We start from the raw sequence: 27,217 nt of genomic DNA on the forward strand, positions 1-27,217 counted from the left end.
GAGCAACATAAAATTGTAATACCCAAATTATTATCTAATAATGAGAAAGACTATTAGCCTTTTCTTTACCTCTTTCAATGCAAGTAAAAATACTGCAAAGAGCAGAGGCCAGTCTGGCACCACAAGAGAAAGATCTATGAGAAACTTGGGAATCCTGCAAAATGCCATACAGTGAAATGATGATAAATGGAAGAGAGCACCAGACAATCCAAGAGACAAAAGAGAATGAAGCAGCAAGGCTGAAAGCTCCCACAGCCAGAAAGGTCCAAACAATTTTAGTAGGAGTCAGATTAGAAAGACAAGCATGAGAATTGGGTTGAAACAGATGATAGAACAATTTCGGTGGAGACCACCGGTTGAAATGCAAATTGCAGCGGTGTCAGACGGTGGGTGGATAGACATGAGAAGACTGCTGAAGATAGTGTGCTCAATGACATGGGGCAGATATGTGGTAAGAGTGGTAGAGTGGTAATTTGAAAGATGGTAAAAATCGGTAGAAGGTTTATTATATAGAGGTTTCACAGAAGCGTGGGGTACTTGGTTTGGATCAAAGAATGCAGTGTAAGATCAGAATGAAAATGCAGAACTGGCACATGAAACAATCTGAGAAGAACCAATCTAAATAAAAGAAATGAAAGGAAAGGAAAGAAAAGTTAGGTGGGATGAACGAGTAAAAAGAAACAGGAGGGAATAATAAATGTTGAGGATGCTCCAGACCTCTGAACCTTGTACATGTTTATTTCAGCAAACCCTGTTTGTTGGGTCACGGGCCGGTGTGGCACAAGTGAAGTTGCACCATTGCGAGACTTATGGAACTGCATGTGCCGAATGCTGCCTGGCTAGGGACCCCTACTGCGCTTGGGATGGTAACTCCTGTGCCCGTTTCCAACCCTCGAGTAAACGCCGCTTCCGCCGGCAAGATATACGGAATGGAAACCCGGCTCACCAGTGCTTAGACCAGAACCTCACACGTAAGTCATCTGTCTGGTGCACCGTTGCCTTATTTCCCATAGCTCTCTGGCTCTGCCATGCCTGCTTCTTATGGACTGGCCATTTTCTTACACCATATGTCTTCTATGTTCTTTCTTCATCTCTGTTTTATAACTGTTCTCTCTTACCATGGTTGCAATCCTTCTGGCGTGGCATTCTCCCCCAAATAGTGCTAATGACTTTTCATCATGGCCACCCCTCTAGAGTAGGCTGACGTCTCACCTCGAACGAGGTTATCATTTCGTCAATTCCAATCTGATATTATCTTGACAGACAACTATGTGATAGGACACCTGCAACTGACTCTTCCAAATAAAGTAGAGCATAACTGGGAGCTAGTCATTTAACAAATTGGAAACAAACTTCTACTGCCACCAGTCATGATAGCTCATGCAACTCTAAGGCGCTGAGACCCTACAGGCATCAGGATGGTGGGTGAATGAGCTCTTTGCGCTTTGTAAGATATTGGGAGAAACTCCAAACACTGAACAAGGGTATGCCTGGTCCACTCCTCTTAATATATCAACCAACTGGAAGCTAGCAGCAGATGCTGTTCTCTTTAGTGACCATGTGTGGTTGGATCCAAGTCTCACTTCCTTTGTCTCCCTGCAATAGAGGATGATTCTGACGGTGGGGAGGAGAAGCTCATCTACGGGGCCGAGTTGAACAGCACATTCCTGGAATGTATCCCAAAGTCACCGCAGGCTGCTGTGAAGTGGTTTGTTCAGCGACCGAATGATGACAGAAGGGAAGAGGTGAGACAAGTTGCCCTTTTTTGCCATTTCTCAGGCAGAAATGTTTGCTCTTTTACTGAATGTCGTTGGCCTTCTGCTATTCAACCTGTAATAGATGATCCAAAGATGCTGGCATATGCAAGGGGAAAGGGTTCTTTCTGACATCTGAGAGAATCCCATTTTAGTTGGGCAGTATTTCAAGTGAAATGTATCATTTTACTATCGACACTTAGGGACATATATACAAGGAATTAATGCCACCAGAACCGCACTTTTTAAGACATGCTGGTGGCGTCACGCTAGACTAAGCGTGAAAGGGGCGGGCAATGGGTGTTGCGGTGGACGATCCGCTGCAACTCCCATTGATTCTGACGCTGCCCCCTATTTACGAGGGTGGCATAAATAAGAGGCAGTGCCAAAATTAACGACAAAAAAGCCCTGGTCTTAACATGGTGAAACGAGGAAAAATGTCTAATTTCTCCTCTTTTTTGCTTCAAATCACCATTCTGAATTGTTTATGTGCAGGAAGGGACAACTTTCTGCAGAAAAACAATCATTCTCCCTAACACAGGCACCCTTGCACTATGGTGCAAGGGTGTCTGTGTTGGCGCTAGGCAGCTTAATTTAGCGCCAGTGCTAGGAGAAACGCAGTGGTGCACTGTATCATTTTAAATATGGTGCATATCAGCTTTTTTGAACTGACGGCGCATGATGTTAGCAAGTTTTTTGGAGCTAACCCGTGCTCAACCAGTCCATTGTACATATGCCTCATGATTTCTCCTGCACAACTTTATGGATTTTGCGAAGTCTTAATGTTAAGGATTACTAGCATACTATCCATGCCCACACAATAGTATAACAATTCTTATGCCAGGAGCTGCCTTACATGGAGGGAGTTCTAATAATACATTAATTTAAGGTTGCTGCAACAGGTGAATATGAGGGGGCAAATTTCGGTGTAACAGTTGTAATTCTCCAGCTGTAATCATGCCAGATCTCTAAGAGTTCCTGCCTCACACTACTGGGCAGCGGCATTGTTCTCATGCTAGAAAGTCACAGGATTCCTTCTTACAAGTGAGATCTTGTTAGTATCGGTTATCAAATATTTTTCCACTTAATTTGAGCTGGCCTTTTAATGCCATAATATTTAGTTCGAGGCATGTGGGCTGCTAAATTCATATCTATTGCATAGATCGCCGCCTAGTGTTGGGTCCGGATGATTGCACATTGTTGTCCTGGAAGAGTCTTCGAAGTGTCACGAGATAGGTGGCTCCTCCCCTGGACTACAGTGCGCATGGGCATCGGCTCCATCCCCAGATTGTTTTTTTCTGCCATTGGGTTCGGATGTGATTTCGACGGCTCCTTGTCGGAATCGAAAGAAACTTACTTCTTAAGGCCAAAAGGCCTTCGGTATTCGCGTCGGTATTGTTTGCGATCGGTCCCGAGCATCGTCTGACTCTTCGGGTCGGACTTCTGCGGAGTGGTTTACTCTTCGCGCATCGAGGCCCTGTACTCGCAGCAAGACCCCGGCGACTTCATCATGGAACGGAGTCCGTTCAAGCGCTGCCCCGTGTGTGGGTCTAAATACCCACACATCGACGTGCATCCAGTCTGTAATAAATGTCTATCGCCGGAACACGACGAGGACAACTGCATGGCCTGCTCCAAATTCAGGTCAAAGAAGACGCTCAAGCATCGGCGCGCGGCGCGACTTGAAGCCCTACACGCAGCCCCGGCACCCGACGACATATTCGACGACCCCGCAGAAGAAGGCCACAGCCATCATCTTCAAATCTCACCACCATCGACGGAGGTCGAGGCAGATCCAGATGAATACATCGAAGGACGGAGCCAAGACTTTGAATACGTCGAGGAGGTAGGGGACGACGAAGAAGTCTATGGGGCCGCGGAAGATAGCTCAGAGGACGAGCTATGCCCCGAAAGTTACTCGACTCAGGCTCCGGTCACGGGATCGCCACTCGGCCTTACCCACGACCCTGCACCGGTATCCCAAGCCCCGCCTTCGGGCCCGGCCACGGATACACCGGAGGAGCCACCGTTGCGCGTATCGAAACCGAAACCGCAACCATTGCTGTCGACAACACCTAAAATGGCCGACATCACGCCAAAAACGAAACCGAAACCATCGGTCTCCACGGCTCCCAAAATGGCCGCCGACTCGGCAAAACCGAAACCTACGGCTTTGACAACATCTAAAATGGCCGACGTCCCGTCCAAGCCATCGAAGCCTGCTCCGTCTTCAACTCCGTCGCCTTGGGGCCCCACGAAGTCAAAGAAGACTGTCGACTCACCGGCACCTCAAACGGTGGCCAAGGACACGTCCTCCAAGAAGGTCGTCCATCCTACCTCGACGTCTGCAGCGTCTAACACCAAACGCACGGTCGAAGCCAAGTCCACTAAGGCCCAGGATCCGACGGCCGCAGCCACTACTCATCGGCACAAGGATGCCGGAACGGCATCAACGGCGTCGGCGCCTAAAACTACCACAGGGCAGCGTCCCGTGGGAGGCCAGGAATCATCGGTGGCCACTTCTGCTACGCCAAAGTCCTCCGAAGCGGACGAACATGAAGCATCGGTTGCCAAACCCTCGGCTTCCTTTACGAAACAGGTCACCGACTCCCTCAAGAGAATTCGGGAGAAAGCCCTGACGTCGGCGTCTACCGCACCGTCGGATCCGAGACCGGTGGACATACCTGCAAAGTCGTCCTCCAAGCTTCTCTACGTTCTACCACCAAAGGTGGCGGCGAAGGCGTTTGTGGCCAAAACGGCCTCAAAGAACACCGAAACGCCGGATTATTCGACGCCCAGTCCCAATTTGCCTCGGCCAACTGCGTCGGAGGACAATTCGGAGCACTACATCGATGCCCACATGGGGAAATTGACACTTTATAAAAGAAAGATCACTTCCCAGCCATTGGAATCCTTTGTTATTCCACTAAAAAAGAAAAGGCCAGCACAGGACATAACTCCACTTGTTGAACCTCTTCAGCCTCCACCAAGGAGGAGTCCAACACCTTCCCACCACCAATCAGGGGGTGAGGATGATGAACAAGATGACCAATATAACTTCCCTACTGGAAATGACCCTGATGTACACCAGGACCCATATGACGACGCTGGGGACCAGGACAGCCATCAGGTGGTACAGGACCCTCAGGTTTTTGGATCACGTACATCACCTACTGAGGACTCAGCAGCATTCACTGCTTTAATAGAACGGGCAGCTGCAAATCATAATGTGGACATGCACTCTGACCCGGTGGAGGAAGATTTCCTGTTTGACACTTTCTCTGTCTCAGAAAGAACAGTCAAAACACTCCCCATGCTGAAAGGTGTCCTTAAACATGCACCAGAGATCTTTAAGGAACCGACAAGAGCAAGGGTGGTAAACCCACGTATTGAGAAAAAGTACAGGCCAGCACCTGGAGACCCTGCATATATTCGGGGACAGTTGCCTTTGGACTCATTGGTGGTCGCAAATGCCCGCAAAAGGGCCAACTCCCAAACAACGGGTGAAGCTCCTCCCCCAGACAAGGAGTCGAAAGTGCTTGAGGCTTCTGGCAAGCGGGTGGCTGCGCAGGCTGCCAATGTATGGCGTATAGCAAACACACAAGCACTACTGGCGCGTTACGATAGGGCGCATTACGACACCCTAGAACAGCTCCTTCAACATCTACCTGATGAGTATAAAGAAGCAGGCGAAATGCTCATTCAGGAGGGAAAGCTTATATCAAATGCTGCAATTAAGTGTGCACTTGATGTCGCGGACACAGCGGCTAGGGGTATTAACACTAGCGTCATGCTAAGGCGCCAAGCCTGGCTTCGTATATCTGGTTTTAAGCCTGACATCCAAACTACAATCCTCAACCAGCCCGTCAATCCTGACAGACTGTTTGGCCCTGATGTAGACACCACACTTGAAAAGATTAAAAAGGACAACGAGACTGCTAAGTCCATGGGGGCTCTCCAATCACAACAGTTCAGGGGCAACACTTTTCGTCGCTCAGGTGCGCGTAGTGTTACCAGAGGACACTTGGGACAACAGACACAATTCGCAAGAGGTGGTGCGCAATCCTCGTACCCCAAGCAAGGTAGAGGGGGTTACAGAGGTAACAGTGCCAAAGGCAGAGGCAGAGGAAACAACAACTCACGTTCCTCTGCCACAAACAAACAGTGACTCCCTGTCACTGCCCCCCGACCATCCAACACCTGTCGGGGGAAGACTCCAGCAGTTCCTGCAAGTCTGGTCATCCATCACCACAGACAGGTGGGTGAGAAAACTAATTCAGTACGGTTATTGTTTGGAGTTAATATCCACTCCTCCCAATATTCCCCCAAAACACCGTCCTATGTCGGCAGAGCACTTGCACTTATTGCAGCAGGAGGTACTAGTAATGCTGCAAAAAGGAGCAATCGAACTCGTGCCAGTGGAGGAGGAAGGAACAGGGGTTTATTCCCTGTACTTCCTCATCCCAAAGAAGGACGGATCCCTCAGACCCATTCTGGATCTACGCCCTCTCAACATGTATATACTGTCAGAACATTTTCACATGCTGACACTGCAACAAATCCTTCCCCTTCTGAACCAAGGGGATTTCCTAGCAACCTTGGACCTCAAGGATGCTTACTTCCACATCCCACTCCACCCGTCCCACAGAAAATACCTCAGGTTCACCATTCTCAACAAGCACTATCAGTTCAAAGTCCTACCCTTCGGGGTGACTACTGCCCCCAGAGTGTTTACAAAGTGTCTGGCGACAGTGGCAGCGCACCTCAGGAGACAAAACATACATGTCTACCCGTACCTCGACGACTGGCTCGTTCAAGCAAAGTCGGAAAGACAGTGCGCCTCACACATGTCCCACACTATTCAACTCCTTCACAGCCTGGGGTTCTCCCTAAACGACCCAAAGTCGCACCTTCAGCCAGCCCATGTGCGGCAGTATCTGGGCGCGACAATAAACACCCTCACTGCTATGGCTCAACCAAACACAGTCAGAATCAACAGCATTCAGTCGCTGATCCAGAGGTTCAGACCGCAACACTCCCTGCCAGCGAGAGTGTTCATGTAGTTGATAGGCATGATGGCCTCCTGCATCTTCATAGTCCCGCACGCAAGGTTGCACATGCGTCCCCTCCAAGAATGCTTAGCAAATCAATGGACACAGGCTCAGGGACAACTGACAGACCTAGTGTTGGTGACCGGTCGGGCATACAACTCTCTGCATTGGTGGAATCCACACAACCTTTGCAAGGGACGACCGTTCCAAGAGCCTGTGCCACAGATTGTCCTAACAACGGACGCATCTCTCCAAGGGTGGGGAGCGCATGTGCTCCACTACACGGTGCAGGGACTGTGGTCAACCCAGCAACAACGATTGCACATCAACTACCTGGAATTGATGGCAATCTTCATGGCGCTCAAGTCCTTCAAAGTACATCTGTGCAACAAGGTCGTGTTGGTCCGGACGGACAACATGACAGCCATGTACTACATCCAGAAGCAGGGAGGTACTCACTCGCCACAGCTGTCTCATCTGGCTCAGAGCATGTGGAAGTGGGCCATTCAAAGGAACATCTTCCTCATGGCAGAACACCTCCCGGGCAAGGACAATCAGATGGCGGATCTGCTCAGCAGATACAGCCATCAAATGCACGAGTGGGAGATACATCCATCAGTACTCCACCCGTACTTCCAGCAGTGGGGTCATCCAGAGATAGACCTGTTTGCCACAAGGGAAAACGCAAAATGCCAAAGCTTTGCCGCCAGGTTCCCTCACCCGGAATCGCAAGGGAATGCGATATGGATAAACTGGTCAGGCAAATTTGCGTACGCTTTTCCCCCAGCGCCTCTCATTCCGCTGGTGGCAAGAAAGCTAAAGCAACACTCGATGACTCTCATCCTGGTTGCTCCAACATGGGCACGCCAACCATGGTACACCACGTTTCTAGAACTTTCCGTGGTACCGCATCAAAGGCTGCATCTCACATCCAGGCTCTTGACGCAGAACCATGGCGACATTCAGCATCCAGATCCGCAACAGCTCAATCTGGCGATCTGGCTCCTGAGGTCTTAGAATTTGGCTACCTCAACCTGCCTCCAGAATGCATGGACATCTTCCGCGAGGCAAGGAAGCCCACGACCAGAGCTTGCTATGCAGCGAAATGGAAGCGGTTTGTCATTTACTGTACTGACAACAATATCAACCCGCTGGATGCATCCATTCCTAACATCATCTGCTATTTGTTACATCTTTACAAATGCAATCTAGCGTACGCCTCCATTCGGATACATTTATCCGCCATAGCGGCTTATCTCCAGAATAGGCAGCACCTCTCTGTTTTCAGGGTGCCTGCCATTAAAGCCTTCCTAGAGGGACTAAAGCGAGTCATTCCTCCAAGAACACCACCAGCTCCAGTGTGGAACCTCAATGTAGTCCTCACTAGGCTGATGGGCCCACCTTTCGAGCCACTGCACTCCTGCGAAATTCAATTTCTGACGTGGAAAGTGGCTTTTCTCATTGCTATCACATCGCTCAGACGTGTTAGCGAGCTGCAAGCACTCACAATCCAAGAGCCATTCATCCAAATACATTCCAACAGGGTAGTGCTCCGCACTAACCCTAAATTCCTTCCAAAGGTGGTGTCACAGTTTCATATCAACCAAACTATTGACCTACCTGCATTCTTCCAAAACCCACAAACGGTAGCAGAAAGAATGCTTCATACATTAGACGTTAGGAGGGCGCTAATGTACTACATTGACAGAACTCAACACTTTAGAAAGACACAACAACTTTTTGTTGCCTTCTCACCACAGCACAAAGGCAACCCCATTTCCAAAGCAGGAATAGCCAGATGGATCGTTAAGTGCATTCAAATCTGTTATCAAAAAGCTAAACGCACTTTAACAATACCCCCAAGGGCGCACTCCACACGCAAATTGGGGGCCTCCATGGCGTTCCTGGGGAACATTCCCTTGGAAGACATTTGTAGAGCAGCCCCTTGGGCTACACCACACACGTTTACCAAACATTACTGTGTAGATGTGCATTCCAAACAGCAAGCAGCTGTAGGACAGGCTGTTCTCAAAACACTTTTTCAAGCTTCTGCAGCTGGCACGGGCAACCGCCCTTAATGGAGGGACTGCTATGTATTCTATGCAATAGATATGAATTTAGCAGCCCACATGCCTCGAACTGAATATGCTACTTACCAGTATGCATCTGTTCTTGGCATGTAGGGCTGCTAACCTTCATATCGCCCGCCCTCCTCCCCGGTGCCCGTAGCGGTTGCAGACACTCTCTTGCATTCATCATTAGCATGGACATCCTTTACACTATTTCACTCCATCTCTGCCACAAAGGCTAAAAACAATCTGGGGATGGAGCCGATGCCCATGCGCACTGTAGTCCAGGGGAGGAGCCACCTATCTCGTGATTCTTCGAAGACTCTTCCAGGACAACAATGTGCAATCATCCGGACCCAACACTAGGCGGCGATCTATGCAATAGATATGAATGTTAGCAGCCCTACATGCCAAGAACAGATGCATACTGGTAAGTAGCATATTCATTTTATTTACTTGTGTTCATTCATTCAAATTTCATATCTCAGAAAAAGTAGAGAGATCATCTGAGCTTTGCATAGAAAAGTATAAATTACATTTCATTTATAACAAACATCTAAAAATGCATAACAAATATATATTCAGAGGGTCGCTACAATGTAGATAAAACTTACAGCAAAACTAATGTTGCCCTAACCCTAACTATAATAGCTTCAATGAGTTCAACATAGAAGTCTTCAGTTGATTTGTTAATTATAGACGCAAGGGGTCATTTAAACCCTTGGGGGTGAAGGTTGGAGAATGGGAGAGCTGGGGCGCAGTGTCCAGAGCTGCTAATTCCGGAGTGTGGGGTTCACAGTTCAATCCACTGCAGCTTAGCCTAGTATCATGTGACTCTGGGCAATAGCTCACCCTGTCTTCCCGATGGCCCCCAGGACCAAAATACTCTTAGGGGTGATAAGTTAGCTCTTTACAAATATGGAGGAATTATTAAGTGTGAGAAGTTGGCCTGGTATATGATGTACACAGTTCTGTGGGCACCTTGTATCAGTCCAAACAATCCCTTATGGTGATGGTTGTAAGTCAACCTTATAGACTAGCTATCCTAGGGGTAGCATGGACTAAGCAGCCTTAAAGGCTTAACTCAAGAGAGCATGTGAAGCCAGCTGTTTTACCATATGCAATCCTGTAATACCAAATGAAAGGACACCACACAAGTTATATATTATAAAAATATATGTATTTATTCTCAGAATAATCCCCACTACTCTTTATGAGCAATGAAGCACAAGCGTTAAAACAAAAGCACAATATAACATATACAAGTTGCACGTTTTTGGATGAGGCGGGTGGCCACTCAAACCATATATCAAACAAGTGGTATAACAATCGCTAATCGATCAGTAGTAAGGCCTAGGGCCCTGGGAATCGCTTGGACTACAGTGGACTAATGGCAGTTAGGACAGGAGTAGCCCGCGGGATTCGGGTGCAGTGCAGAAAGCACAAGCATGCACCAATGTAAAGTCAATGGTGCGTAAAAGTTATCGTTTTACAGATTAAAGAGTCTTCAGACTGGACTAGGACTACCAAACTTTAGAGTTAGGCACTAGAGGTGTGTAACAGTGTAAGAACACCGGCGCTAGTAAGTTACCTCACCCACAGGAAGCGGGTGCATAGGTGCCAAAGTGTGTCGGGTTTCGTCACGAAGTTCGATGGTGCCTGAAGATGAAGATGCTGCAGGCGTCCAGAAGAGAAGTGTCCGGTGCGATCCAAGGGTGGATCGAAGTTGAAGGGTACCTGAAAGCAGAGGGGACAGAGTCTGGGTCACTGGGCAGTGACCAGGAAGGAACCAGGAAGGAACCAGGCAATGTCGGGCGCAATCAGGTCGATGTCAGGTGCCTTGTCTCCGCTGCCACGTGGACTCTGGGGCACCGAGGATGTCCTGGAGTGGATCACGAGCTGTCCCACGAAGGCTCTCGCTGTTGGCGGTGTCGGCTTCACGATCAGAGTCAACAAGCCTTGGCAAAGGCAACCCACGCAGGATTCGAAGATGGCTTAATACTCGGACCAGTAAGGTCTGAGCGGGTGCTCCTTTTCAGGGGAGTGAGTGCCAGTCTGGAGCAACCAGACCAGCTGTTCAAGTTTGAAGGTTCTTTGGTTCTGGGGCCACTAGCCAACGGGCAAGCGACCGGACCAACGCGTCGAGCCGGAAAATGCAAAAGGGCCCCACACAGCACTCGTCGAGTGTGGAGGGGTGAGCTTTGGTGCAAAAGCTGCTCGGGGCTGGAGCTTCTCAAACTCCAATGCACAGCTTAGAGGGAGCCTCGGGTGCTGCACGGTCAGCGTTTCGTGGTTTATTCAAGATGGCCGCTCCCACGGTTCAGGTCGCCTCCACGGGTCCCAGCTCTGCATGGACTGTGGCTAGGCTGTTGGAAGTCAGGATAGCTGGCTCTTGTCAGTCTCTGTTGCTCGAGTTCCGGCTGGAACTGCAACAAAGCAAATGTCGAGGTGCTGGATGGTGCTGGATGGTGCCTGTTTGCACAGGGTGGTCACTCCTTGACCACAAGGGAGATTCTTCAGTCTTCCACGTCGAGTGGGAGGTCGAAGGGTCCAGAGATTCGTTTCATAAGTTTCAGTCAGGATAATCTGATGTGCATTGGCACTGCTCCCACCTATATTCCAAATCTTGGGGCTGGATTACCTGCTAGGTCCCTCCTATGGGTGGGACCCAGGAAGGGGGTGGTTACACCCCTTTCCTTTGTCCAGCTTCCCGCCAGGACTGGGGCTGGAAAGTCCCAGAACCGGTTTGGCTGGCATTTGCCCGGGGACACCTTCTGCGCCCCAGGCAGTGTCTAGTTTCTTTCAACCTCCCTGCTACAGTCCACTATCTCCTGTCTGGGGTGGTGTGACACCTCCCTGTGACAGGAAACCCTTTGTCCAAGCCTCCACTGCCAAGTTTCGGTCAGCAGCAGGAGGTCAGATATGTGTCTGTGGCAGCAGCATCCATTTTGTGATGCTGGAGCTCTGGTTAGGATTAACCGCATTTGCAGTAAGTAACATGTCTTCCCCTCCTGGAGGGGTGGGACGCTGCCCCCACCGTCAGAATCGTCGAGGGGGTAGCATTCCACGTTGTATGACACCAAACATGACATGTTTTGATAAAGCCAAACTGGAGTTGCAATAACCGTAAGGATTATAATGCACTTAAGAGTATATGGTATGGCAGTATCACTGGAACAGCTATAGGGAAATGGTCCCGCAAGCTGCAGACAGGCTCAGCTCATGCCAGAGCACTATCTCACATAAAACCGAGCACTCTGCCTCCAGGATTGTTAAGGCCTGCTATAGGAGTGGCTGATAGGTATATATGTGTACAGATATAGGTTTAGACATAGGTATACTATATCTAAGCAAGGGGTGATTACACCACCTTGCCCCAGCTGAGTGATCAGCCAGTTGTGTCAATTTAAGAACCAGCCAGGGGTGGCAAAAGCTATGCTTCAGCCCCTGGTAGGCCTTGGATGCCCCTATAGTACACTGTACAGGGGCTGACAATGAGTCCAGTACCAATTTGGTTATGTACCTATTTGATTTGAGCATTTGTAGAGCGAGCGAATGCCCGTAGGCGTCTTGGCGCTAGGATTCAACTCTGACTCTTGAAGGTGTTGATTTAGGGAGATGTTGAGAAAAGCCACGTTTTAACTTGCTTTCTGAATGTTTTCAGTGATGGATTGATTTTTATATCTAGTGGTAATTGGTTCCAGATTCTTGCTGTATATACCAGGAAGCTTCTTCCTCCCCAGTTTGCTCTCTTGAATCTTGGTACCGTGATTGTTTTCTTTTGGCCGGATCTGAGAGGTCTGTTCGGCTCATATAGTTTTAGATGAGTTTTTAAAAATTGGGATCCAGTTCCATTGATTGCTATAGTACATGTCTGTGAATTTAGAGAGAGAGCAGCAGGCTGTGGGTCTGATTAGCAGGCCCACAGCCACATTAAGTCGAAAACCAGTGAAGCAAAAAGCAAAAATTGGGGTGACCATAGGATATCAGACCCTACTCTCCTACACAACCCCCCCCCAAACGCAGGGACATTAAACTTAACCTTGACCAGATAAGTCTTCATGTTCTAATTGGAAGTACCTGGAGAGACCATCTGCATTACCATGGTCAGTCCCTGGGCGGTGCTCCACTGTAAAGTCCATCCCCTGTAGAGAAATGGACCACCTGAGCAGTTTGGGATTTTCACCCTTCATCTGATTGAGCCACAAGAGGGGCTTATGGTCTGTCTGAATTAGGAAGTGAGTGCCAAACAAGTATGGTCTCAACTTCTTCAGGGCCCAAACCACAGCAAAGGCCTCCCTCTCAATAGCTGACCAACGTTTCTCTCTAGGGGTCAGCCTTCTGCTAATAAAAGCAATGGGCTGGTCTTGACCTTCTACATTGAGTTGTGAAAGCACAGCTCCCACCCCCAACTCAGAAGCATCTGTTTGAACAATGAACTGTTTGGAGTAGTCAGGACTCTTCAGGATAGGTGCAGAGCACATGGCCTTCTTCAGGTCATCAAATGCCTTTTGACAGCTAACTGTCCACTGAACCTTTTTGGGCATCTTTTTGGATGTCAAATCATTTAATGGTGTCACAATGGACCCATAGTTCTTTATAAACTTCCTGTAGTACCCAGTCAGGCCCAAGAAGGCTCTGACTTGTGTCTGGGTAGTTGGAGGAGCCCAGTCCTGTATGGCCTGGATCTTGCTCTCCAATGGTTGAACTTGACCCCCACCTACTAGGTGGCCGAAGTACACAACCTTGCTCTGCCCTATCTGGCACTTAGTAGCCTTGATAGTCAGGCCTGCCTTTTGCAGGGCCTCCAGAACCTTCTTCAGGTGGATCAGGTGATCCTCCCAGGTAGAGCTAAAGACAGCAATATCATCTAGATATGCTGCACAAAAGTCATCCAACCCAGAAAGGACTTGATTCGCCAACCTTTGGAAGGTGGCAGGTGCATTCTTCAAACCAAAGGGCATCACCACAAACTGATAATGCCCACTGGGGGTAGAGAATGCTGTCTTGGCCTTTGACTCCTCAGCTAACCTGATTTGCCAATAGCCAGCTGTCAGATCAAATGTGCTCAGAAACTTGGCAGAAGCCAATTTGTCAATGAGCTCATCTGCCCTTGGAATGGGATGAGCATCTGTCCTAGTGACAGCATTGAGACCTCTATAGTCCACACAAAACCTAATTTCTCTCTTTCCATCTTGGGTATGGGGTTTTGGCACAAGGACTACTGGGCTGGCCCAGGGGCTCTCTGATGGCTCAATCACTCCGTTCTAACATTTTCTGCACCTCAGCCTTGATACAATCCCTGACATGGTCAGGTTGCCTGTACATTTTATTCTTCACAGGTAGACTATCACCAGTGTCTACCACATGGGTGCACCAGGTAGTCTGACTGGGTGTGAGTGAAAACATGTGTCTATGGTCTTACAAAACTTGTCTGCAGTCCATCTGTTGCTGGCCAGTGAGGCTGCCTGCCAAGGCTACTCCATCAACTGAGCCATCATCAGGGTTTTGGGAAAGCAGGTCTGGGAGAGGGTCACTCTCTTCCTCCTGATCCCCATCTGTAGCCATGAGCAAGCCCATGCTTTCCCTGTCAACAAATGCTTTCAGTCTGTTCACATGGATCACCCTGTGGGGGTTCCTAGGGGTTTCAAAGTCCACCATGTAGGTGACCCCCCCTTCTTTTCCATTATGGTGTAGGGTCCAGACCATTTGTCCTGGAGTGCTGCTGGGGCCACTGGCTCCAACACCCACACATTCTGTCCTGCCTGGTACTCAGTCAGAACAGCCTTTTGGTCATGCCAAGCTTTCTGTAATTCTTGGCTGGCCTCCAGGTTTTTGGATGCTTTCTCCATGTACTCAGGCACCCTGGAGCGGAGACCAAGTACATAGTCCACTATGTCAAGTTTAGGCTTTTTGAGAGGTAACTCCCATCCTTCCCTCACAAGACACAATGGACCCCTCACAGGGTGGCCAAACAAAAGTTCAAAAGGGCTGTAGCCAACCTCCTTCTGTGGGACCTCTCTGTAAGCAAAGAGTAAGCAGGGTAAAAGGATGTCCCATCTACACCTGAGCTTTTCAGGGAATCCTTTTATCATTCCCTTGAGGGTCTTGTTGAATCTTTCAACAAGCCCATTGCACTGTGGGTGATAGGGTGTGGTGAACTTGTATTTCACTCCACACTCCTTCCACATTGCCTTTAAGTATCCAGACATGAAGTTAGTACCTCTGTCTGAAAGTACCTCCTTTGGAAAGCCCACTCTGGGGAAAACTCCAAGTAGAGCCCTTGCCACAACAGGAGCTGTTGTGGTCCTCGGGGGAATTGCCTCTGGGTACCTGGTGGCATGATCCACTACCACCAGGATAAATCTGTGCCCAGATGCTGTTTAGGGATCCATTGGTCCAACAATGTCAATCCCAACTCTCTCAAAGGGCACCCCCACCACAGGTAGAGGTATAAGGGGGGCCTTTGTTGTGCCACCTGATTTGCCACTGGCTTGGCAGGTGACACAGGAGCGACAAAACTCCTTTGTATCCTCTGACATATGAGGCCAGTGAAAGTGAGGGACAAGCCTGTCCCAAGTCTTGTTCTGGCCTAGGTGTCCTGCAAGGGGAATATCATGGGCCAAGGTTAGAAGGAAGCCCCTAAATTGCAACGGTATGACCAACCTCCTGGTTGTACCAGGCTTGGGGTCTCTAGCCTCTGAATAAAGGAGCCCATCATCCCAATATACTTTATGGGTATCTTGAGCATTCCCTGCAGCCTCAGCAGCAGCTTGCTGTCTGAGGGGTTCAAGTGAAGGGCAAGTCAACTGAGCCTGCCCCAGGTCTGCCCTTGAGGGTCCCCCTGTCCCCAGAAACTCAACCTGATCAGGTTCAAGCTCTTCAGAGACAGTCTCCTCTTGGATCACAGAATCACCCTCCTGTGAGGTCTGATCCTCAACCTGGGGCAAGTGGGAAGGCTCTGCCCTCAACCTCTTGCTCCTTCTCTTGGGTTGTGGTTGGTCTATTGTTTTAAGAACCACCACAGGTTCAGGTAGGCACTTCTTGGCCTGGGACCTGGTTACAGCAAGGACATGGGCTGAAATCCCTAGCATTTCTGCATGAGTCCTGTACTCCACTTCTGACCATAATGATTCTTCCAGATCATTGCCCAACAAACAGTCAACTGGGAGGTCTGCACTAACAACAACTCTTTTGAGGCCAGTTACCCCTCCCCAGGAGAAATTAACAACAGCTACACTATGTGTAGTAGTGGTGTTGCTAGCATTGGTCACTAGGTAATTCTCACCTAGTATCATCTGTTCAGGGTCCACAAAGTTAGGTGTCACCATAGTGACACTGGCACAAGTGTCCCTGTAGGCCTGAGCCATTTTGTCATTGATTAAAGGCGCCTGCCTGTACTTGCCCAGGTTACTAGGACTCACAGTAGAGGACATTGCTATGTCCCCCTCACAGATCAGAACTGCCTGAGTAGGGATCCTGACTAAGCCAGTCTCCCCCTCAGATCCCAGGGTTAACCCTACTATCCCCTTGGGTTGTGTACTACCACTGCTAACTGTACTAGGGGGTGCAGGTGTCTTAGGGACTGCAGTAGTAGCCACTGGGTTTCTTTTAGTGCATTCACGTTCCCAATGAGAAGTGTTGCACCAAGGTTTCTTTGGGCCATTATTCTTCTTCTTTTTTCCATTTTGGGAACCACCCTCCTTATTATTAGTTTGGGGGCCTGGAGAAGACTTCTGGTCTTTATCTTTCTGATTACCACCCTTTTGGTCTGCTTTCTTCTGATCACCTCCTTGGTTCTGGGGTTTCTGCTTAACCCTTGTTCTTACCCATTTGTCTGCCTTCTTTCCCAAGTCTTGGGCAGAGGTCAGATCAGAGTCTACAAGGTGTTGATGCAATAGCTGGTTCTGACAGTTATTAAGGATCTGCTCTCTCATTATAAGATTGTACAATCCTGTATAGTCTGAGACTTTACTTCCCTGCAACCAACCCTCCAGAGCCTTAGTGGCACAATCAACAAAATCAGTCCAGTCTTGAGTCTGTGCTTTTTGGGTGTCTCTGAACAACAACCTGTATTACTCAGTGGTTAGGCCAAACCCTTCAATAGGAGCACTCTTCAAGACAGAGTAGTTTTTAGCATCCTCAGGTCTAACTGTGAGGAGCTTATCTATCCCTTTCTCAGAAAAGGAGAGCCACAAGATTGCTGCCCACTGATCTGAAGGAACCTGCTGTACCATGCAGGCCCTCTGCAGAGCAGTTATCCATTTGTGGATGTCATCCCCATCTCTGTAGGGGGGCACAATCTCAGGTTTCTATTGTCATAGGACCTGTCTTTATCTCTTGGGATAATGCTGTCACCAGTTGGAGTCTCCCCACTTAACTTTTGCTCTCTTGCAAGAGCTAGTCTAGCTTGGGCCAGGGCTAATTCCTCTCTTTCTATTTGGAGATTAACTGCTCTCATCCTGACCCTATGCTCTTTTCTTTGAGGGGAAGTCATTCCTCTCTGTGATTCTCTTGAGGCACTAGAAATGTGAGAATCCCTGGAAGGGCTTCTATCTCTCCTATTGCCTGGGAGAATCCTGTTATGTACTCTGGGAAGGGGCTGGCCCTCTCCATTTCCATGTAGGTCCAAGTTGACCCGGCTAAGCCTTCCAACTGGTACCTGGCTAACCCCTTGATCCACATCTGAATCATCTCCATTTGACTCAGGGTCTGCCTCCTCATCTTCTACATCTGGGGGGGGTGTTCTCTGTGTCTGGGGGGTTCACTCCTTCTCCTGATCCTGAGGGAACTACCTTAGCTCTCTCTAAGTCATCCTTTTCCAGGATGGCCACCATGATAGGAATGGTAGGGTTGTGACCCTTTCTCAGCTTCCTTGCAGTACACAAGGCACTCAAGTCTCTATGGCTGAATCTGTCATAGTCTGAGGTTGCCTTTGGAGGGTCAACCACCACAGGCAGAGAGCCTGTAGCTTCACCTGTGGTAGACATGACTCTAGTGTGGTGTAAGTGATGCACCTACCTACACTAAGTGTTTTCCTACTGTACCTTACTAGTGAGTTGTAGTCAGGGTGTGCTAAGCCCTTTTCTCTACAACTACTAAGTCCAGTAGAACTTAATATGCTAAGCTTTGTTTATATGTACCTAGGTACTTAATGTGATCTTTCAATTTGATAAGAAGATTGCAATGGTAAAACAACAGCAAGCTCAAATCCGCACCGCTGCTCACCAATGTGAGAAGTTGGCCTGGTATATGATGTCGACAGTTCTGTGGGCACCTTGTATCAGTCCAAACAATCCCTTATGGTGATGGTTGTAAGTCAACCTTATAGACTAGCTATCCTAGGGGTAGCATGGACTAAGCAGCCTTAAAGGCTTAACTCAAGAGGGCATGTGAAGCCAGCTGTTTTACCATATGCAATCCTGTAATACCAAATGAAAGGACACCACACTAGTTATATATTATAAAAATATATGTATTTATTCTCAGAATAATCCCCACTACTCTTTATGAGCAATGAAGCACAAGTGTTAAAACAAAAGCACAATATAACATATACAAGTTGCACGTTTTTGGATGAGGCCGGTGGCCACTCAAACCATATATCAAAAAAGTGGTATAACAATCACTAACAGATCAGTAGTAAGGCCTAGGGCCCTGGGAATCGCTTGGACTACAGTGGACTAATGGCAGTTAGGACGGGAGTAGCCCGCGGAATTCGGGTGCAGTGCAGAAAGCACAAGCATGCACCAATGTAAAGTCAATGGTGCGTAAAAGTTATCGTTTTACAGATTAAAGAGTCTTCCGACTGGACTAGGACTACCAAACTTTAGAGTTAGGCACTAGAGGTGTGTACCTGTGTAAGAACATCGGCGCTAGTAAGTTACCTCACCCACAGGAAGCGGGTGCATAGGTGCCAAAGTGTGTCGGGTTTCGTCACGCAGTTCGATGGTGCCTGAAGATGAAGATGCTGCAGGCGTCCAGAAGAGAAGTGTCCGGTGCGATCCAAGGGTGGATCAAAGTTGAAGGGTACCTGAAAGCAGAGGGGACAGAGTCTGGGTCACTGGGCAGTGACCAGGAAGGAACCAGGAAGGAACCAGGCAATGTCGGGCGCAATCAGGTCGATGTTGGGTGCCTTGTCTCCGCTGCCACGTGGACTCTGGGGCCCCGAGGATGTCCTGGAGTGGACCACGAGCTGTCCCACAAAGGCTCTCGCTGTTGGCAGTGTTGGCTTCTCAATCGGAGTCAACAAGCCTTAGCAAAGGCAACCCACGCAGGATTCGAAGATGGCTTAATACTCGGACCAGCAAGGTCTGAGCGGGTGCTCCTTTTCAGGGGAGCGAGTGCCAGTCTGGAGCAACCAGACCAGCTGTTCAAGTTTGAAGGTTCGTCGGTTCTGGGGCCACTAGCCAACGGGCAAGCGACCGGACCAATGCTTCGAGCAGGAAAATGCAAAAGGGCCCCACGCAGCCCTCGTCGAGTGTGGAGGGGTGAGCTTCGGTGCAAAAGCTGCTCGGGCTGGAGCTTCTCAAACTCCAATTCACAGCTTCAAGGGCGCCTCGGGTGCTGCACGGTCAGCGCTTCGTGGTTTATTTAAGATGGCCGCTCCCACGCTTCAGGTCGCCTCCACGGGTCCCAGCTCTGCATGGACTGTGGCTCGGGCTGTTGGAAGTCAGGATAGCTGGCTCTTGTCAGTCTCTGTCGCTCGAGTTCCGGCGGGAACTGCAACAAAGCAAACGTCGAGGTGCTGGATGGTGCCTGTTTGCACAGGGTGGTCACTCCTTGACCACAAGGGAGATTCTTCAGTCTTCCACGTCAAGTGGGAGGTCGAAGGGTCCAGAGTTTCGTTTCATAAGTTTCAGTCAGGATAATATGATGTGCATTGGCACTGCTCCCACCTATATTCCAAATCTGGGGGCTGGATTACCTGCTAGGAGTGTGGCTCACTGATTAGAGCGGCAGACCCTGATGCAGAGGTCTGGCCCGGGACCAGGGTTCTATTCCTGACGCGGCAGGGTCCTGAGCCCAAAATGTCCACGGACTCGATAATTCTCGCCTCGGTGCCTATTCTAATCATGGGGTCACATGTGCAACTCTGGGCAATAGTTGCTTAATCTCCAATACGGTGGCCCACCCGCTGCGGGATGCCTGGCTTTCACCCTGGGGATACCCAGTAGGGGTTATCTCACAGGGAAAAGCCAGGACGTGTTCCCAAGGCAAGCGCCTTGATGCCTTCGGGTGATACATGCGCTATATAAGTCGCAATACAATACATACTATTGGTGGCACCCAGGAAGGGGGTGGTTACACCCCTTTCCTTTGTCCAGCTTCCCGCCAGGACTGGGGCTGGAAAGTCCCAGAACCGGTTTGGCTGGCATTTGCCCGGGGACACCTCGTGCGCCCCAGGCAGTGTCTAGTTTCATTCAACCCTCCCTGCTATAATCCACTATCTCCTGTCTGGGGTGGTGTGACACCTCCCTGTTACAGGAAACCCTTTGTCCAAGCCTCCACTGCCAAGTTTCGGTCAGCAGCAGGAGGTCAGACATGTGTCTGTGGCAGCAGCATCCATTTTGTGATGCTGGAGCTCTGGTTAGGATTAACCGCATTTGCAGTAAGTAACATGTCTTCCCTTCCTGGGGGGTGGGACGCTGCCCCCACCGTCAGAATCGTCGAGGGGGTAGCATTCCCCGTTGTATGACACCAAACACGACATGTTTTGATTAAGCCAAACCGGAGTTGCAATAACCGTAAGGATTATAATGCACTTAAGAGTATATGGTATGGCAGTATCACTGGAACAGCTATAGGGAAATGGTCCCGCAAGCTGCAGACAGGCTCAGCTCATGCCAGAGCACTATCTTACATAAAACCAAGCACTCTGCCTCCAGGATTGTTAAGGCCTGCTATAGAAGTGGCTGATAGGTATATATGTGTCCAGATATAGGTTTAGACATAGGTATACTATATCTAAGCAAGGGGTGATTACACCACCTTGCCCCAGCTGAGTGATCAGCCAGTTGTGTCAATTTAAGAACCAGCCAGGGGTGGCAAAAGCTATGCTTCAGCCCCTGGTAGGCCTTGGATGCCCCTATGCCCTGGGCACCTATAGTACACTGTACAGGGGCTGACAAGGAGTCCAGTACCAATTTGGTTATGTACCTATAGTACATGTCTGTGAATTTAGAGAGAGAACAGCAGGCTGTGGGTCTGATTAGCAGGCCCACAGCCACATTAAGTCGAAAACCAGTGAAGCAAAAAGCAAAAATTGGGGTGACCATAGGATAGCAGACCCTACTCTCCTACATTAAGGACCAATTACCATAGTTAGAGAAGCCCACCTGCCTCGCCTTGAGGTGGTTGCTCTGAAGGCTGAAGAGTTTGCCGAGTGGGTGCCAATTTTGTTGCACCCTCTCTGTGTCACAAACATGGAAATAATCTCCAAAAGAAGTTTCTCCCTGCCCTTGGGGGCCAATGATGCATTCCTTGACTGTCACTGCTGTGCCGCACATGGTGGTCCCTAGTATGATCAGTCTAGTGACGATCACTCTGCTCTAGGCAAGGCAGAGCAAATGTTACTGTGGCCTGACAAACCTATGGTGGATAATTAGCCCCATTAATGGTTAACACTGGCGGAACAGGTTTTGGCATCACCCAGTGTAAACACAGTGCTTACCTCAACTCTAAGGGCCGGATTATGAGTTGCTTGTTGAATTCCATCTCATGCATAAACCCTTGATTATGCACGGGTTGGAATTACGAGTTGTTAGATAATTCTCAGATGCATTAAATAACTCAACCTTCTCTAAATTTCGACAGGTCAAATCTGTCGAAATTTAACAGGGGAAAACCATACAGTAGTTACTGTATCATGTGTATTTCGGTGCGATAAACACCAAAATCCTCATGTTATTCCCCAACAGCTCGTAATAGGTAGTATTTATCGCACTTGATAACTAACGTACCCTGTGTTATTGTTGTTTATCTTGTGTGATAAATAACACCTATACTCGTAATCAGGGGCCATATTATCACGGGGGTTTGACTCTGCTTTTTTGGCTTTAAAAGCCAAGAAAGCGGAGATAAAATTATCTCCCTATTACCTAGCTGTCGCTACCACCAGTTAGCGACAGCTAGTAGGAGATAGCGACCATCTTGGGCCCCACTTTGCATGTCAGAGAAATTTATCACTAATGACATGCAAAGTGGGCGTGCCAAGATGTTAGCGACTGGAAACAGTCGCTCACATCGCTATGTCCTATTACCAACTTTTGGAGATATTCGCGCTAAGCGCGAATTTCTCCAAAAGCTAACACCTGCCCTGAGCAGTTCTTAGCCATGTTATCCAATGGGAGGTGGATAACATGGCTAAGAGCATTAGCTCGGTAATGCCTGACTATCGCTGACTTTTCAGCGATAGTCATGCATTGCGGACGATTTTTATCGCATTTGCGATAAACCTTGGTAATACCAAGGTTTATCTGCGATAAAAATTGCCGCAAGTCGGCGATACATTTTTGTCTCTAACCAAGCAATAGCGATAATTATCGCTATTGCTTGGTAATATGCCCCCAGGTCCTTTGTAGAATATGGAGCTGTAGCTTTGGGGTTAAGGGAGATGCAACGATCTACAGAGGGGCTCTCAATCTGTGCTCCAAATGAACCCATAGTGAGACAGTTTAGGAAGTAAGTAGTTACAACACTAATACAGAGTCAATCTCTTGAGCAGGTTGGTTTATTCCACCTCAATCATGTGGGTCAAGTGTTTCAATATTCTTAAGATATGCAAGAAAGTTTTTGGAATTCAGCTGGTACTTCCTAACACTGTGATGTTTCCTTTAGGTGAAGACCGATGAGCGGATTCTGAAAACGGAGCAGGGCCTGCTCTTTCGCCGGATCTTCCGCCTGGACACTGGAACCTACTACTGCAAAACCTTGGAGCATGGATTTGTCCAGACAGTCACCAAGATCACACTGGAGGTGATCGAAAGCGATCAGTTGTCAGACATCTTCCAGCGAGGAGAGCATGATGAGGATGGCGCGCTAATGCAGAGAGGACCTCCGTGCTCCATGCCTCACCACCGTCCTTCACATGGACAGAAGGCTTGGTTCAAGGAGATTATGCAGCTGATTGGCTATGCCAACTTGCAGCGGGTGGACGAGTACTGTGAGCGGGTGTGGTGCAATGATAAACAGCGTAAGAAAAACAAGTCTACCAAGATCAGAAATTCTCTTAGCACTGAAGGAGGGAAGAAAGGACGTGCAAAGTCTTCAGGTGAACGAAGCAGGGTACCCAGGCAAGCTACAAGTACATAAAAGAAAGCATCTATTAAGGGCGATGAATGGCAAAGAATAATGCCATAAATACAGAAAGACTACGACTGTTGCAGGAGGTTAGCACAATGCCTTGGACTTGCATGACATTGCGCCTTCCAGTCCTCTTGATGGTGATGTTTATGGCACTTGCCACCGCCGATGGTGTGTGGGGATGGCGTCATGAACACAGACTGCAAACCAATTTACCCAGTTTGGATAAATTGGTATATGTGGCAAGTTGTGGTCTAGAAACATATCTTCCCCTAATGCCTAGGGTCCACATTGTTTTGGATCAGACATTCTTGCTCATTTCCCATGTGAATAAGCCAATTTCCACATCTATCACGACTCAGCCCTTCGAATAGGATATGGAATAACTTTGAGAGTTTCCTCTCTCCATCATACAAATCTTCCTCTCTGAATATCATCAGTGGCGTTGCAACAAGTACAATGACTGTCTACTGCATTACACAAATTGTTAGGAAAAGAATTGGGGCATGGTGTCAGACTGTTGAAATTATAAGGTTGGTCAATTACCTTGCTGTATTAATGTTCAGGTTTAGAAACTATTGTACAGCCACAGCAAGGAGTGACTGAGATCAAATGGGTATTTCAAGATTCATAAACAGGTCGTGTACAAAGGTGTTTTGTTATGTATTTGAAGACAGTGCTTGTGAGGTATGTGGGTTACATGTTGGTGGTGGAATGGTGGTTTGATTGGTGAAGGGTTCCCATGTGTGAAACTTTTCTGCAACGTGTAATATTGGGCCCTGAAGCACACCAAGCCCCAACCACAGCTGACTATCTGACCCCTGCACTCAGGTAGATTGCCCAGATTTAGATGTTATATTGGGCTACCTCCATATCCCCAGAAATAAGTTATTGCTGGTGAAAACTCCTATTGAGAAAGACGGTATTGTCTAGTCTTTCTCCAAGAGAGAGGCGTGCTTCTCCTCACATCACTAGCCCTGTTTAGGTGTGCTGGACCCACTCGAATGGCATACCTCTGACCACGCTAGCCTGACTGGCTGGAACTACACACGCCCCTTTTGACTCCTTCTCTCTCTCTCTCTCTCTCTCGCATATCGATATCACTAGCTTTAGTCAGTCTTAAATCTGTTTAAAGCCCGAAAAGGTGACCCTGAATTGTGAAGGGCTTTGCCCCAGTTTCAGATAGTTTTACGAATGTCTTTCATAGAAGAAATCAGCATTCCTGCTGTATGTTCTTACTTGAGACAGTCTTAACATTATCTTGAGCAAGGAAAGCACTTTCATAGGCTTCATATGTGTACATTTTCCATGTGCTGCCTCTGGATAGGGAAAAATGAGTTCATCATGCCCTAAAAATCTAACCACACAAGCATACAAGGTGTCCAACTATCTACACTACTACCCATGTCTCTATTTCACAATAATAAGTAAAGACAATAATATATCATTTATAGAGTTCTAATTCATAATACACACAAATTGGGACTGCACCACTCTTCACTAATAAAGACTGAGTAACACAATTTTTTGCAGTGTGAATAACAGCACAAATCCAGGCAAATATCTGATAAAATATATTTAAGTGCAATTAAAGACCAAAGAGAGCATTGAATAGGTTCAATTTATTAATTTCATGGAATATTCTTGATGGGCATTAGGGAATGGGATAAAGACAACGAGGTCACAAGTTGGGCGCTCCAGCAATTTAGTGAGAAAGATTCTGTCTTAGAAAGAGGATCACTCCTTCGGAACGATGGTCATTGGAGAACCGGTTACCTAAAGCAGACCGGCATGCCATAAAAGGCGTTACTGTGCTTTATAAGAACCCACACCACTCAAATGTTAAAGCCTAAAATTGTGTGCATTTCCTTTGGTTGCTCCAGATTGGTATTTCTATGGGACCTTTAAAAATATGGGGCTTATTTACAAGCCACTTGCGCCGCTGATACGTCACTTTTTCTCATGTTAAAAGTGGCGCACAGGCGGTGCAAGGGGCTTGTCAATAAGCCCCTATATTTATTTGGTGGAGTATTTTTAATAGAACGCCTCTGGAAAATAACCAGCGCTTATCTAGCCCTGGGATTTTTTTTTCCTGTGGCAGCGCTGGTGGAATCTGGGGGTTGGGATGAGGGGCGTTTGGTGACGTTACTCTATCCCTCACTGGCACATTCTATTGGAGCGATTCTAGACTCGCTCAAATTGTAATGTTTCTCGTAAATGCATGTGTAAAATTTTGGTGTACATATATATAAATATATTTATATATTTTATATTGCTGATGAAATGTGAGCATATTTTTTTTTTACTCCCTGTTTATGAAATCCCTCATTTGTGACCACCAGTTGAGTGACTGGGTAAAGAATAAACCTCTTTTCGATTCCTAAAAAGTCTGCACTGTTAATTTGTACTGAACTGTTACGTTCCTTTCCCTCAAATTGTAAAGAGCTCTGATATCCTTCGGGATCAAGTTCGCGCTTTATAAAACTTTATAAAAATTGGCACTGATTTCTCATATTCCTGTGTTTAATTTCTCCATTTTGCTCCTTGGGTACTTTTCAGAGGCTTCTGAGAAAAGGCTTTCCACAAAGGATTATCTCCACTTTGTTTGCATCTACATTGTGTGCTTGCTTTCCACCCTCGCCCACAGTTTCTCATTTATATGTACTTTTTTGCATGTTTAATGTTTGTACTCATCCATTTACATTCATCAGCCTATCTCTGTGTCAATACCTCTCTCTTTTGTTGCTTTCTGTGTAGCGAGTGAATTAATATGGTACATCATTGCAGAAACATTCACTTAGGGACTTACAAGACCATCAACTAACATCCTCAGTTCCATTGGGGCTACACCAACAAGCTCAGCTCAATGCTAGCCAAATGACTCAAGTGAGAGTTGAAGTTAACAACACAAAGCCCAGTCTTTGGGTCCGATTCCGGTCGGAAGGGCTCCGAACCATGTTCAGAGCCCTTCTGACCGAATCGGAACGTGTCGGCCGGATTCCTTTCCTTGTGGTGCCAGCCACAGGGTGCAGGGATGAACTGCGCCCCTGCTTTACACAATGCACGCATGCATTCCGCTCGGAATGCATGCTTCCATTGTGAAGCATATGAATGCGACCGAACAGGGTTCGGTCGCATCGTACTTGCAGGGCCGTAACTGACGACAGCAGTTCGGTCGGTTACGGCTCCTGACCGATGTCGGGCGGACCTGAGTCCGTCCGACATCGGAATCGGACCCTTTGACTACATACACCAGAGACATCAAAATTCCACTCCCTATGGCCTCAGGTCGGTTAATATACATATTCTACCAGGCTGGGAGGAAATCAACCAAAAAAGGGGCTTGGCAAATGACACTGATGACCAGACATGAGTACAGAAATGGTCAATCAGTGCTATTGGGAGGTGAACGGTTAGATTTAAAAGCAAACTAGTTAGCCATTTTGTATAGTTATTTTAATAAAAGCATAAGGATGGTGTGCATTAATGGTGTGTTGGATGAAAGTATAAGAAAAATATGAGTGAGATCATAGTATCATGCCTTGCTTATAGTTCTACAATAGCTGTGATGAGAGTGTCGGCCTCTAACTTACTGCGCAAGATTTAATTATCCATTAATTAAAGTTTTATACATTTCTTAGCTCCATCTTTTTGGACCTACTCACCTATGTCTCTTAGTCAGTGAAAACAGAGAACAGTCCTATCTAATCTTGCTTCTGACCCTCCACTTCAACTAAGTCTACTGTGTTACTCATGGAATATTACAGCCACTTTAGCAATAGGTTTGAAATAATAATTACAGTTCGCATCACCTCAATACTACCCTCCCTCCTCCATCTACCCCCTGCCACCTAGGGTAGACTGTTTAGGTCCCACTCTCTCTAGTATGGCTAGCGTATATGTGTCTTTTGTGGAGGAAGGTAAATGTACAGTTGTGATGACTTCAGCACTATTATCTATTAGGCTTTTTGCATTATAGCTTGCAAAGGCATGAGGATGATGGCTTTTTTGGTTAAACAAATAGGCTGGGCTGATACCA

At 47.8% G+C, this 27,217-nt stretch overlaps 1 protein-coding gene across 1 annotated transcript in view; it reads left to right on the forward strand.

The window, feature by feature from the left end:
* SEMA3G (semaphorin 3G) overlaps nt 1-25,565 on the forward strand; it is a 222,171-nt gene extending 196,606 nt beyond the window's left edge. The window contains exons 14-16 of the mRNA XM_078661168.1: nt 746-971; nt 1,606-1,745; nt 22,714-25,565. Coding sequence (XP_078517294.1) covers nt 746-971; nt 1,606-1,745; nt 22,714-23,187 — 840 coding nt within the window. The 3' untranslated portion in view covers nt 23,188-25,565. The remainder of the gene's footprint in view (nt 1-745; nt 972-1,605; nt 1,746-22,713) is intronic.
* The last annotated feature ends 1,652 nt before the right edge of the window (nt 25,566-27,217 follow it).

This window comes from Lissotriton helveticus, chromosome 9 (genome assembly GCF_964261635.1).
Source record: "Lissotriton helveticus chromosome 9, aLisHel1.1, whole genome shotgun sequence".
NCBI lineage: Eukaryota > Metazoa > Chordata > Amphibia > Caudata > Salamandridae > Lissotriton > Lissotriton helveticus.